Source organism: Salvelinus namaycush, chromosome 4, assembly GCF_016432855.1.
Source record: "Salvelinus namaycush isolate Seneca chromosome 4, SaNama_1.0, whole genome shotgun sequence".
NCBI lineage: Eukaryota > Metazoa > Chordata > Actinopteri > Salmoniformes > Salmonidae > Salvelinus > Salvelinus namaycush.
Genome location: NC_052310.1, coordinates 51,964,543 through 51,978,679, shown reverse-complemented (window position 1 = coordinate 51,978,679; position 14,137 = coordinate 51,964,543). Strand labels below are relative to the sequence as shown.

Here is a 14,137-nt window from a genome sequence, read left to right as displayed (position 1 = left end):
GCAAGACATTGATGCCTTTGAATCTATCACTGCAGCCCCTCCAGGATTTCACAGATGCCCTGTCAGGAGAGACATACAGGAGTGTGTACTATCTGAAGCCGATCCTCAATTTGTTCAAGACGGAGGTTCAGAAATCAAATGAGGGCGAAGCCAAACTAACCCAAGAGATTATGAATGTCCTCAATTACCTGAATGACAAATGCACCAACCCTGAAACAGATGAGCTGCTCACCATGGCTACCTTTCTGCACCCAAGGTTCAAGACCACCTACATGACCACTGAGAAGATGGTGGAGGTGAAGGTGAGCAGCTGCCTGAGACAGAAGCCCTCCTGGTAGGGAACACAGCCGTGGGAGACTTCTCTCTTGAAGAGGACCAGAGTGAGAAAGAAGCTGCCACTGCTCCACAATCAGCAAAGAAGTCCAAGAAGAGCCTTGGGAGCATCTTTAAAGAAAACCATTAGTGCACCTGCCTTAAGAACCCAGAGACCAGTCACCGAGCAAGAGCTGGACAGCTACACTGATGATGGCAGCAGACAGTGAGGCTGATCCTTTGGAGTGGTGGCGAGTTCACGCATCCAACTTCCCACAAGTGAGTTGTCTGACAAAGAAATACTTATGCATCCCTAACTTTCTCTTCTTTCTCACTCTGGTCCTCTTCAAGAGAGAAGTCTCCCACGGCTGTGTGCCCTCAGAGATTTAGCAATGGGGGCAATGTGGTCACATGCCAGACGGCAACTTTGAAGCCTGAAACTGTCAATAGGCTGGTGTTCCTGGCACAGAACTTGTGAAGAGGGAGGCAGTGAATTGTTACATGGTGAACTGAGAAACATACAGTCTGTCTGGTTAATGCCCCCTTTCTGCTTCTATAAGGTTAAAAGCAACTTTGGGCTTATACATTTTTTTTTTTTGATAGATTGGAATAAATGGGCTCCAACAAAGCCCTTTTGTTGTTAGTTTAGTCAAATTAAAAATGTTGAAATTACTTTCAGCACCATTTGCTGTCTACCTCTGATTATGCCTCAGCCGCTCCATAGCTGATGTCTGCCCGCTTGCAATTCTTCATAAATTTATTTTGCCATCCCACACCTAACGCAATCACGAAAAGCAGGTTAAAATATCAAAACAAACTCTGAACCAATGACATTAATTTGGGGACAGGTCGAAAAGCATTAAACATGTATGGCAATTTAGCTAGTTAGCTTGCACTTGCTAGCTAACTTTAATTTGTCCTATTTATCTAGCTTGCTGTTGCTAGCTAATTTGTCCTGGGAAATAAACAGAGTTGTTATTTTACCTGAAATGCACAAGGTCCTCTACTCCAACAATTAATCCACACATAAAACGGCCAACCGAATCGTTTCTAGTCATCTCTCCTCCTTCCAGGCTTTTTCATCATTGAACTTATATGGTGATCGTATCTAAACATTCATTGTATTACCACGACAACCGGCAACAAAGTTCGTCTTTCAATCACCCACGTGGGTATAACCAATGAGGAGATGGCACGTGGGTACCTGCTTCTATAAACCAATGAGGAGATGGGAGAGGCAGGACTTTCAGCGTGATCTGCGTCAGAAATAGAAAGGAGTTCTATTTTAGCCCTTGGGGTCGCAGACGCTCGTTGGCCGCGCGAGCAGTGTGGGTGCAATAATTGAATAACATGGATTTCTACATTTATTTTGCGACGCTCGCGCACGCGACGTGTCCGGTCTGGTCAGCATGTAAGAGGCTGTCACAACCGGCCGCGATTGGGAGTCCCATGGGGTGGCGCAAAATTGGCCCAGCATCGTCCGGGTTTCGCCGGTGTAAGCCGTCATCGTAAATAAGAATATATTCTTAACCCAACTTGCCATGTTCAATAAAAGGATACATTTTAAATTTTAAAAATACAGTTGAAGTCAGAAGTTTACATACACCTTAGCCAAATACATTTAAACTCAGTTTTTCACAATTCCTGACATTTAATCATAGTAAAAACTAGGATTAGGATCACCACTTTATTTTAAGAATGTGAAATGTCAGAATAATAATAGAAAGAATGATTTATTTCAGCTTTTAATTCTTTCATCACATTCCCAGTGGGTCAGAAGTTTACATACACTCAATTAGTATTTGGTAGCATTGCCTTTAAATTGTTTAACTTGGGTCAAACGTTTTGGGTAGCCTTCCACAAGCTTCCCACAATAAGTTGGGTGAATTTTGGCCCATTCCTCCTGACAGAGCTGGTGTAACTGAGTCAGGTTTGTAGACCTCCTTGCTCGCACATGCTTTTTCAGTTCTGCCTACAAATTTTCTATGGGATTGAGGTCAGGGCATTGTGATGGCCACTCCAATACCTTGACTTTGTTGTCCTTAAGCCATTTTGCCACAACTTTGGAAGTATGCTTGGGGTCATTGTACACTTGGAAGACTCATTTGCAATCAAGATTTAACTTCCTGACTGATGTCTTGAGATGTTGCTTCAATATATCCACATCATTTTCCTTCTTCAAGATGCCATCTATTTTGTGAAGTGCACCAGTCCCTCCTGCAGCAAAGCACCCCCACAACATGATGCTGCCACCCCCGTGCTTCACGGTTGGGATGGTGTTCTTCGGCTTGCAAGCCTCCCCCTTTTTCCTCCAAACATAACAATGGTCATTATGGCCAAACAGTTCTATTTTTGTTTCATCAGACCAGAGGACATTTCTCTAAAAAGTACGATCTTTGTCCCCATGTGCAGTTGCAAACCGTAGTCTGGCTTTTTTAATGGTGGTTTTGGAGCAGTGGCTTCTTCCTTGCTGAGCGGCCTTTCAGGTTGTGTCGTTATAGGACTTGTTTTACTGTGAATATAGATACTTTTGTACCTGTTTTCCAGCATCTTCACAAGGTCCTTTGCTGTTGTTCTGGGAATGATTTGCACTTCTCGCACCAAAGTACATTCATCTCTAGGAGACAGAACGCATCTCCTTCCTGTGCGGTATGATGGCTGTGTTGTCCCATGGTGTTTATACCTGCGAACTATTGTTTGTACAGATGAACGTGGTACCTTCAGGCATTTGGAAATTGCTCCCAAGGATGAACCAGACTTGTGGAGGTCTACAATGTTTTTCTGAGGTCTTGGCTGATTTCTTTTGATTTTCCCATGATGTCAAGCAAAGAGGCACTGAGTTTGAAGGTAGGCCTTGAAATACATCCACAGGTACACCTCCAATTGACTCAAATGATGTCAATTAGCCTATCAGAAGCTTCTAAAGTCATGACAATTTTCTGGAATTTTCCAAGCTGTTTAAAAGGCAGTCAACTTCTGACCCACTGGAATTGTGATAGTGAATTAAGTGAAATAATCTCGCTAAACAATTGTTGGGAAAATTACTTGCGTCATGCACAATGTAGATGTCCTAACAGACTTCCCAAAACTATAGTTTGTTAACAAGAAATTTGTGGAGTGGTTGAATAACGAGTTGTATATATATATGCTGTAGCATAAACACAACCAGTCATGTTTTTATATTATTGTCAGAATCACTTCAAGGGGCTCCTTCACTAGGCTACTCATGCACATTGATCCACTCGCAACACATTTCCAGACACCAAACAGTGGTGAATGGAAAGAGACATCTGTTACACAAAACACCAAAAAGAGTAATGCCATTTTGGCGACAGAATGAATTGCTCCACTGCTGTCCGCGCGTCTCAGTGTCGGCCACTCATCTCTGCATTGGCAAAATGTCAGTGTTCTCGTCGAACCACATCGCATTTTGGAGCATAAGCTATAGGCCTACCACCCGTTTTCAAGTCCATTCGCTCATCTTTCATGCCTCAACATGCAGTGATGGTAAATAGTGGTGTAATAGCCTACAGTTTTCTTGACATTTATTTTTCATTATTGTGATAGGCTCATGTTTTACCGGTACGGCATACCCCACTATTTATTTTGCCGGGACGCTGTACCGGACCGCCTTACTTTAACCTCTGATTTTCAATAAACATTTGGAAACTAAAAACAGTTTACATGTCAACAATCTAAGCCAACCCAGTCTGTTTTGCCCCTGTTGCCCACGTGTCGGTTTTGTTGCTAAACAACCAACCCGTCTTTAATTCGACATATATATTTATTTTTTTTACAGTGGCATCCACAATTTAGCAGCTGCGATGACAGGCTGCTAAATACATATAGGGGAAACACTGAGCATGTGGTGGCAGGAATATATACTCCTCTTTGAAATGGAAAAGCCTCCATCATCCAGTGGCACGCTCCATGGTGCCAGGCAGGAGGGCAACAAAAACAGCACTCAGTACATGCCTGTCTTGTGATTTGTTTTACTTCTCACATCTGCAACTTAATATTCATGGTGAGAAAATAGTAAATCTGTAAAGCAGATGTGCCAGTGTGGAGAGAGAAAGTTACAGTATGCTGTGATTAGCTTACACTTCCTCTTCACACTGTGTACTCCTGAATTATAGATCAGCTCAGAGTTCATTGCTCTTCAAGACTGGGTCACGTTACAATCAGATAAGGTGTTGCTGAAGTGCTACACCTTCAGTTCTGTAGTACTATGTATTGCTGAGATTAAACCGTGTTCTCACAGTGCATCAAAACAGAACTCATTTTTACAATGACAAGGTGTTCAAAAAATGCAGTTGCTCAAAATAACCACAACCCTCATTATGCCAGTATGTGGATCCTGTTGGCACTGTATGCCAACTAGACAGTGTTCTTTATCCCGATAGACTGGAGTATACTTATGAGACAGTGTGCTCTGCTGACAAATCATGCTTGCTGATATACTAGCCTCTCCCTAATACAGTATTCTGCTGCCGTATGCAGAATGCAGATCTCCCTCACTGGGGCTGGGCACCAACAGTATAGAGCCCCAGCCCCAGGAAGGGAGGGAAGGAGAAAGGGGAGGTTTGCTCTGAGACGGCTGTGTTTCTGTCTCACAGGACCCCAGTCTGTTTAAGCAGCTCACTACCCCCAACTCCCCAGGTTCCACTACCGGCACCTCTCAAAGGGGGGCAAGTGTGCAGTAGCGTGAGAGTGCGTGTGTGTTGGGGAGGGGGTGGATAGTGGCTTGCTTGCTTATCAACTCAGTGCTTGAATCACAACCGTTCTGCACACAGTGGGTTGCCATAGCAACGACGATGGGGTTTATTCTCCCCAGCCTGGTGAATCTTCCCTGGGCGTCTCGCTCGCACACACTTCTGGGAAAGGCAGTGCAGACTTAACTCCCCTATGGTACAGTACAAACGTGATGTGATTACAAATATGTAGACAGGCTTAAGCTGGTCAGATAGCAGAAGGAGAAGAGGACATGCAGAGAGGAGAGGAAAAAGCAGGAGAGAGGAAAGAGCGAGAGCAGCTCCAGAAAGCAGCACTATGGAAACGAGCTGCGCCCACAGCAGGTTTCCTCTTCCTCACTGTAACACACCAGTCTCTCACCACATGTGACAGACAAGGAAAGCGCTCCTATTGTTGAGGATTTCAAGAAAAGCTGGAGAACAATGAAAACCTTTAGACAGGATTGTAGGTCCAATTCAGAGCTGAGATAAGCGTGCACAAGTGGAACTTTCACATAAATGATTCTCTAATTTAATGAGTTCAGCGCAAAGATTTCAGAATACCTCCCTGTGTGAATAGTGGCATAAAACATGGTCTCTAATGTGCTTGGTTATATCAGATCTGCTGTAATGTAGGTCAGAATCAAATCCTCTGGCCGTAAATTACTGTACACATATCAAATTTCATAGCTTTAGTGCTGATTTGGATACATGACAAACATCTCATCAACGCGTCCATGTTATCATACCAGCTGTCACAGTCAGTAGTACCACCAACTGATCAAACGACCCCACGAGTCAGACTGTCAATGACCCTTGTTAGCAAGGCCAAATGAGAAACTGAAGGACCCAGCCAGATGGACAGACTTCATACATGTGAAGGAGGAGAGTACATAGCCATTAGTCCTGTCCTCCCTTTGTTTCCAGAGCTATCAGTTAGAGTGGTTTTAATATAGCCCCCTGGGGCTGCTGCTGTTGCTCATGACCAAGATAGAGGCACCTCCACTAGGACAGCCTTGGCCCACACTGCCACCACTCAGAGACTAGCATCTGGTGGCAGGTACCAACACTGTCCTGTCTCTCCTACAGATCAGGCTCTTTTCTTTCTACTTTAATCTAAATTCATCTTGAAATGTGCTGTTCTTTTACACATGCTCAATAAGACAACTACAGTGTAAGTCGCTATGGAGAAGTGCACCTGCTGGAGTGGCTGCACTGTAATGTCATGACAATACTTACTATAGATAGAAAGAGTGGTGTAACTCAAGGTCCGAGAGTATCGAACTCAGGTCATCCTTGGTGAAATAAATAGGCGTATTTCTGTACTAAAGCAGGTCATGGTGACAGATCTCTTACTCTGTCACAGGGATGTCCTCAGGCAGACATCTCCCTTTATTTGATCTTCAATCTATAGGGTGCTCCCGTTGTGGCAGTTTTCACCCAAAACCCTACAGCAGGCAAAAATGGGTCTCTCTCTCGCTTTGTGTGTGTAGAAACTAGGGCTGGGAATTGCCAGGGACCTCACGATACAATATTATCACGTTACTTTGGTGCTGGTATGTATTACGATTCCACACATATTTGGATTCGATCCTGTGATTTCATTGCGATTCGATGTTCCAAACATATTGCTCACAATATGTCTGCCGCAAAGGGACAAGAGAGCGCCAATTTCGCCAGCCTCTCAACTGATTAGGATAAGGGTGTAGCTATAGGGTGCAGTTTTACTGTTAACTGGGACTCCAGGCCTGCTAGAGATCTGGTGGTGCTCAACGAGGAGGCCACATAGGGGTGACTGCACCAATTATCAACCTTGGTCGCGGCTTAATATAACACTCGCCAAGCTCTTCTGCGGAATACGCTTTAATTAATTAAAAACCTCTCATTATGCTATATTAAGACAGGGGCAGTACTCATCCAATTATAATTTCTCTGAACATGGCGAGGTCACTGACACAATCTCTTTTTATATAGATAGTCATGATGCTATTCTCTATTATACTTTGCTCCAGTGTAGCTTAAGGGGCATTGGCTACACAGCAATGCAGAATCTAGATAAAGGCTTGGTTTGATCCGATCCACATTAGATCTGCGCTAATTTCTGATGGAGCCGACATGCCGGCCTTTACCGTGAATGTGATCTCTGCGAAAGTCGGGGGAAAGGCCATTAAAAGCCGCAATGTCAGCTGTCCAGCGTGCTGCGCTATGAATTGAATTCCGGCCTCAATCTATATTGCATCTGCCAAATAAAAAAAGAAACCTACAAATGACAACCCTGCAAAGACTGCTGGCGTGTACCAGCTATCGGCACAGCTCTGACATCAACAGGACATTTAGGCTTAGCATGTGAGATTGCATGAGTAGATGCATTTAGCCCCAAGCTACAAGTAGCCTACATGCCCTAATAAACTGATCTGCTCATGTTTCAAATGCAAAGGCCATGAAAGAAATCACTTGGGGATCAGGCATACGCGGTTCCCAAATTAAATAAATGTTGTGAAATGCCGATGATTCAAAGAAAGCAAAATAACCTTTGGCTTGAAGCTTTCCCATAATAACACACACTTAAATCTTTCCATGATGAAGTCCAAGACAAAAACAACAACATCCACCCTAGGCTCTGCTCTAGCCATCTCAGCCCTCTGGCCCACTAACAGACAGTCTTTGTGTAGGTCAGCAAGCCTCAGCCGCGAGGGGAACTCAGTCCCCTGGAGCCTCCAAAACAAGCTCCACTACTCCGGGGCTCAGCATAGAGACATACACCATTAAAGTGTCATATGTGGAGGATTATTTAGCATTTGGATGATAGCAGAGAGTATGTGAGCTGTGATTGTGCCAACTCATCTTTAAATGGCTTCTAAAAAATGGGCATGGGGTAGGGGTGAGGTCAAAAGATACATTAGGCTCAGTGCCCTGAGGACCAAGGCCCTGTGTGTGAATGGAGCACTGTTCCCTTTAATGCAGTGAAAACAAAATGAGCTACTGCCTTAACACACCCCAAAGCAAAGCAGTGCTAAAGGGCGATGTTACACAGCAGGTCCACTCTTCAATTCACATCGGTACTGAAAAGTGTAGGCCCAGAAGTCATCTTTTTTTTTTTTTCTTTTTTTTTTTTACTTGACGTGATGCTACGCACATGGATTTTTTTGGGCTGGGGAGAGCTCCAGAAAAATCTGCATGCATGCCAAACAGAGACCACCAAATAAATAGGCCTAACATTCATTTGGATTGAGTAACCAAGAAGAGAAACCTTCATAGGACCAATCAACAATACTGGAAAACCCAAATATCATTACTAGGAATGAAAATAATTATTATAATAATAATAAACAAATCCCAACATCCTCCACACAGAGTCACTTAAAATGTTTGGAAAAATGTAAAATGACCATTTCCAGTGTGAAATAGAGTTACTAAGTTAGATCTCAAAACCACCTTCTGGCCTCTGAATCACCAGGTAGTACTCAGTGAACTGTTGAGTATTTGGAAAGCACTCCTCACAGCTTCACAGTTGAATTCAGTGGACTGCGAAGTACCTGGAAGCGATGCATCCACCAATGATTACCTCAGGCCCTGATCCTAATGACCAAAGCCTAGCTAAGGAAGGTATTACGTACAGTTGAGTAATGAGGATCCTGAAAGAACATGACAAAGAATGAATAGCCTACTTCATAAATAAAAGGCGATGCCATTTTTTAAATGAAAATCTAGTGCACTCCTAGTGTAATAAGTCAGAACTAGGAAAGCATTGGTTCATTCCTTCTGACAGAAACAAGTCATGAGCATTGCTCCTTCCTACAAAACCCAACCGCAATACAGTGTCATACCGTAGTAACACAGTATCCATGCCAACAACAATAGCACTCAATGAGCGACTAGCGCCTACAAATATTTAAGCAGCCGATCGATAAGTGCAATAGCAGAAACCTTGGGACACATGACAAAATGCATGCCAATGAGAGTTGACACCGCAAAAAAATAAAAATATATATATATGAAAGACATTATGGAACTATAGGCCACTCCACTTTAACAACCTCTGCACAAAGTCATTTTCCACGTGTCCAAGACACTGGTGCACTAATAGGATGGATGGATGGAGGGGGGCGGGTCCCAGAGGAATGGAGGTCTCTTGTCTGACACCGGAGCTCTGAAGAGGAGAGTTAGCTTAAGTATTACATTTGTTCAGTTGCAGGAGACTTTGAACGGAGTCAGCACGATCAGTAGCTTAATAATGTTCCTCCTCCCGAGATTCAAGAGTGAAGCTACACTGCAGAAGCTCGACAGACAAAAGAATGCCGCCAAACTACACAGACCCTTAGATGGTAGAGCTGCCAACATAACCACCATATATGCCAAATGAGCCCTGCAGTGTCTACATGCCCACTTTAGTATGATGTTAACTCCATTAGTTGAAAACCTAGAGAATTGATTACATTTCCATCTGGAACACGTAAGATTAAAAAGGGATGAATTAAAAAGGCAGGAACAACTGGGACCACAGCAAAGAAAAGCAAAGACATTGTTCAATGTCAAAGTGCCTCTCTCTAGACTTTGATCAGCCCCAGTGGTGAATGGCTGGGGCCCGCTGGCCTGTTTTCCACGAGCCTAGTTTTGGATCAGCCAGGCAGGCCAGTCATAGAGGTTGATAACCAGCAGCACTGAAGCACCAGGGTGAACCTTAGCCAGGGCAGAGATAGCAACTTAAGGCTGGATAGTAGGCAATCCAGAGCCTAGGAATAAGGAGTAGTGTGCTGGAGGATGCTTCAATTCAAGACCTCAAAAATCAAGGGGTCTGTTGACCAGACCTTTAATCTGAAATTATTATTATTTATGATATTGAAATTATTTCAATATCATAAGACTGGGCTGTTCTTGTTTCAGTGGAGCAATTACTTGTTCACTAATCATCAAAAAAAAAAAAACATTGCTGAAAGTCACAAAAGAAACGTTAAAAAAAGCCAAGCCGTGTTTGCTGGCAACTGGTCCACTGATCTCAGTCAAGTAGTTGTCATTCACACCAAAGGCCAGGCCTCCGTCAAATCTCAACCTTTGATGAATGTGAATGAGGTAATCAAGTGGATTTCAAACAAACAAGTCAAACGGACTACGCAGGTCTACTCAAAACACCACAAGAATCACTGCTGTCCACATGAAAGGAAAATGGCATGGCGTTTCCAGTTAACGGAGTAGTTGATTGTGGGTGGTAAAGCCACAACGACAATTGAGAGACTTGCTACAAACAGTGGGGGCTTCACTGGATTGACAACATATAAAACATGAGGTTAGCGCAAAGGCAGGGAAGGCTAGGAAAAGATTGATGACACCCACCCTAGAAGCACAACACGTTCATTGTGCATCTAAGGCTAATGCTTTCAGCTTGACATGGCCACTTGGAGAGTTGATGTTCTTACTTAACCCAAGCGGCTAATAAGGGTCTTAAGACTCTTGGCTTTGTGACAGATTATTTTGAAAGCCATTTTGAGAGGGCCTAGCAGAGCTTTCAAGGCTTATGACATTAATGTCGATAAACAATGGCCCTGCGTAATGAGATGCTCAAGGGATGTTTAATTGGATGTTCCAGGAAGGTCTCTTAGCCAAGCATGTAATAGCAGGGTCCAGAGTCCTGGTCATCATCCTACTCCACAATATGGTATGTTGATGAGCATTGGGCTTATGGGGATGTGACTGCGTAGTTTCTGCTTTGAGACTTGCAGATGACTATAGGAAGATCGATGGCGGCCGACTGGAGAGAACATCTCTGTCCGGATTGAGGAGAGGATTTCCCACGGCTGTGTCAGACTGTGCTGCTGGGTAAATACCCCATAGTCAGCTCCACACATTCCTGCCGTTGGTGTTGTGCATGCTGGATCAAGTGCATTTCCTGATTATCATTCTGAGAGCCAAGACACCCTGAGACGACCAATTATCTCTCCCAGCATCAGCACCTTCAGCAGAAACACCAACATATCATGGCTGGAATTCTTTATCGTCCTCATGTTAGTTATCAAGTGTGTTCTCTCTCGGATGTGAGGTTGGCAAAAAAGTTGGTGGACAGAGGTGCTGACAGCTAGATAAGCTTCCCTTATATTAAGGCCAGAGCCACTCCATCCGCAGTCATCGTGTATACCAGATCTTGTCATCAGGAAGCCCCGCTTCCTCCCTCTATCCATCAGATTAATGGGAAGTCTCATTACTTGAGCAGAATGGAAATGATCAACCACGCTCTGAATTGACTCTCACATGCAAGAACCTGATATGATCTAATGCAGTGAAAACATCAGCCAAGCAGCGAAACTGAGACACTACTGGCAGACAGCTTTTAAAGTTACTATAGTGGGTAAGTAACTCCTCATATTGTGTCCGTTTTAATACTGTTCTGAGCGCTCACAAAACTGAAGCCAAAATACATCCCAGATCTTCATTAGTCAATGCGTGAGACGGAGAACCACATTAGTGTGCTGCGTTTCAGCTCCAGAAATGTCTAACATGTCTGCATGCAGTTCCCTTCCATTTATAGACGCCTCCGTGACATCTGGATGGAGGTCCCCTTGCCACATCACACCAGCCACAGATATCTTCAAATATGTGTGTGTTTATACTTATTTTCCAATGTGTGTGTGTATTTGTTTATAGGCTAGTTTAAACTTGATTTTGTGCACATGTGTGTGTGTACAAGGCAGTCTCCACTGAAACGTGTCTTGCTGACAAACCCCAGGGTAGAAAATGTAATTGATCCCAAAGAGCAAGGAAGCTAATGGCTTTAACAGATCAGCACAATGAACCAGACCTCAGCACCAGATGCAATCTGTATCATTTTTCCATTAGAGCTTCAGGGTTAACTACCCACTCACCTGGTAGTACGACTTTATCTGCCGGATCAGGATGGAGAGGTTTTGTATGCGCAGTGTTGAGTCATTGTTCACTTTCTTGTTGGTTCTTTGAACAGTGGCTTTTGGATTTCTGTGGGGAAGAAATAGATGAGAATAAGAGCAGAATAGACAAATCCGTTTGTAAATTGTCTTTCTGCCTTTCAGTCAGTCAGTAAAATGCTGCATTAGCAGTACAGTGTTAAATCAGTGTTGACATTTCTCATGGTTGTGTTGATGTCCCCAGTACTAACAGAGCTATGTCTAAACCAGGGCTCTCCAACCCTGTTCCACGAGAGCTACCTTCCTGTAGATGTTCAATCCAACCCCAGTTGTAACAAACCTGATTCAGCTGATCAACCAGCTAATTATAACAAATCAGGTACACTAGATTACGGTTGGAGCGAAAACCTACAGGACGGTAGCTCTCCAGGAACAGGGTTGGAGAGCTCTGGTCTAAACTCTAGAACGTTTGTCTGTGTTGCAGAACAGTTTGTAGCAAAAACAACTCACTATTACCCGAGTCTGGTGTGAGAATCACAGAGGGAGTGCATTCTAGTTTAGTCAAGGAGTACTATTGAGATGCACTGCCCCCAGGGCTAGGAGCATAACTGTTATCAGGAGTGTCAACCTGCATTAACAGACATTCGACATACTAAGCATGGGTGTGGTACTTCTGAACAATACGTATTTTCCTTGCTCTGAGTGTATGAGGAATGCATGACATTCCCCTAACCGACTAGGTGAAAAACCTGTCGATGTGCCCTTGAGCAAGGCACTTAACCCCGATTGCTCTTGTAAGTCGCCCTGGATAAGAGCTTCTGCTAAATGACTAAAATGTAAAAAAATGTCAATGCAATTCCAACAATCTACCTTTAATTAATCAACAGTTTAGTAATTAATCATGCATTCTAAATCATTTTGCATTATTGTTTTCAAAACTACGTTCATTACACGCTATGAGGAATTCATTATGAAACAACCTGAAATTCAAAAAAAGGGGTATTGAATTGAATTCTTGAACACTGACAGGACAAAAGCAGAGGAATTTCACCTCATCTGTCCTCACAGACCATCAAGGTTGACCCAATTTCTGAGTCCCTCTCGTCTACTGTCTGTTAGTTCAGAGCTGTGCTTTGATGATCATCAACCAAAAGGTTTTGGACCAACATGGTTTACGAGCTCAGAGATTAAACACACGCAGGCCTCCACTGGGCTCCTTCACTGGCCAGATGGCTTGAGTTCAGTCTCTGGATGCTCTCCTCTGACCTCATTTCTTACTGAAGCCAATCTGATGGTGCGTCCATGCAGCGTTGCAGCGTTGCACTGGTCTGGAGATCTAAAAGCTTTGCTGATAAAGCGAATGATGTCACAATGTTGGAGGATGGGACAATTCTTTTTGACAACAAATTCTCTAAATTTGTTGCATGGCCATTAAACCCAAATGGCATGGCATGTTCATTAAATCTATTGTAAACAGGGTTGTGTGTTTACCTGCATGAGTGCATGTATGTGTGTAGCATGTGCGTGCAGTCATACATGCGTGAGTACATGCCTGCATCTGTGATCCAAGCTTTTAGCATTCATGTCTAATACAACCTCATGTGTACACGGCTAATTTCAAATTAACCTTGCACAATTTCTCCCCTCACCGTTAACTCTGTTCTAGATTGGGCTTCCATGGAATTAGTACACTCAGTGAGGGATAAAATGCACCTCGGTCATATTACTCATAATGGAAAAATAGGCCCGTTGCCAAGCAACTGATAAAAAAGAATAAACAGAGTTTCCAGCATCTTCCCAAAACCCCCTGTATTAAGACTTAGCAGTTGGCCTAGAAAAAATAAAAATGGCACTTCATAAGACCAGAGAGCTATCATTGAACTATGCTAAATAAAATGACAACATTCATGATTTTTTATGAAAGCAACTCTCCCGAGAAGGGAAGCGGGTACAAAGCAGATGTGTTAATAGGCATTTTGATCAGCTATGCTCCCACAAACACACACTGTCCCCTCAGTCTTGCAAATCAGAAAGACAGGGTCCACTTTAAGAGCACTTTGAATGGCACTGGCCACATGACCCCACCGCTCACTCAGAGCCCCTCTAGAGGAGCACTTTGGGGGTGGGGGGGGGGGGGGTCGTCTTAACCCCTAATTAAATAGCATGGAGGGAGCTGTAATCCTTTCAAGCCGAGCAGTGGCTGCACTGAGGGAGCTGGGAAGG

At 43.7% G+C, this 14,137-nt stretch overlaps 1 protein-coding gene across 1 annotated transcript in view; it reads right to left on the bottom strand.

The window, feature by feature from the left end:
* The window catches only part of LOC120046601 (girdin-like), an 86,587-nt gene that overhangs the window by 68,001 nt on the left and 4,449 nt on the right, over positions 1-14,137 (bottom strand). Inside the window, exon 3 of the mRNA XM_038991971.1 lies at positions 11,897-12,005. Coding sequence (XP_038847899.1) covers positions 11,897-12,005 — 109 coding nt within the window. The remainder of the gene's footprint in view (positions 1-11,896; positions 12,006-14,137) is intronic.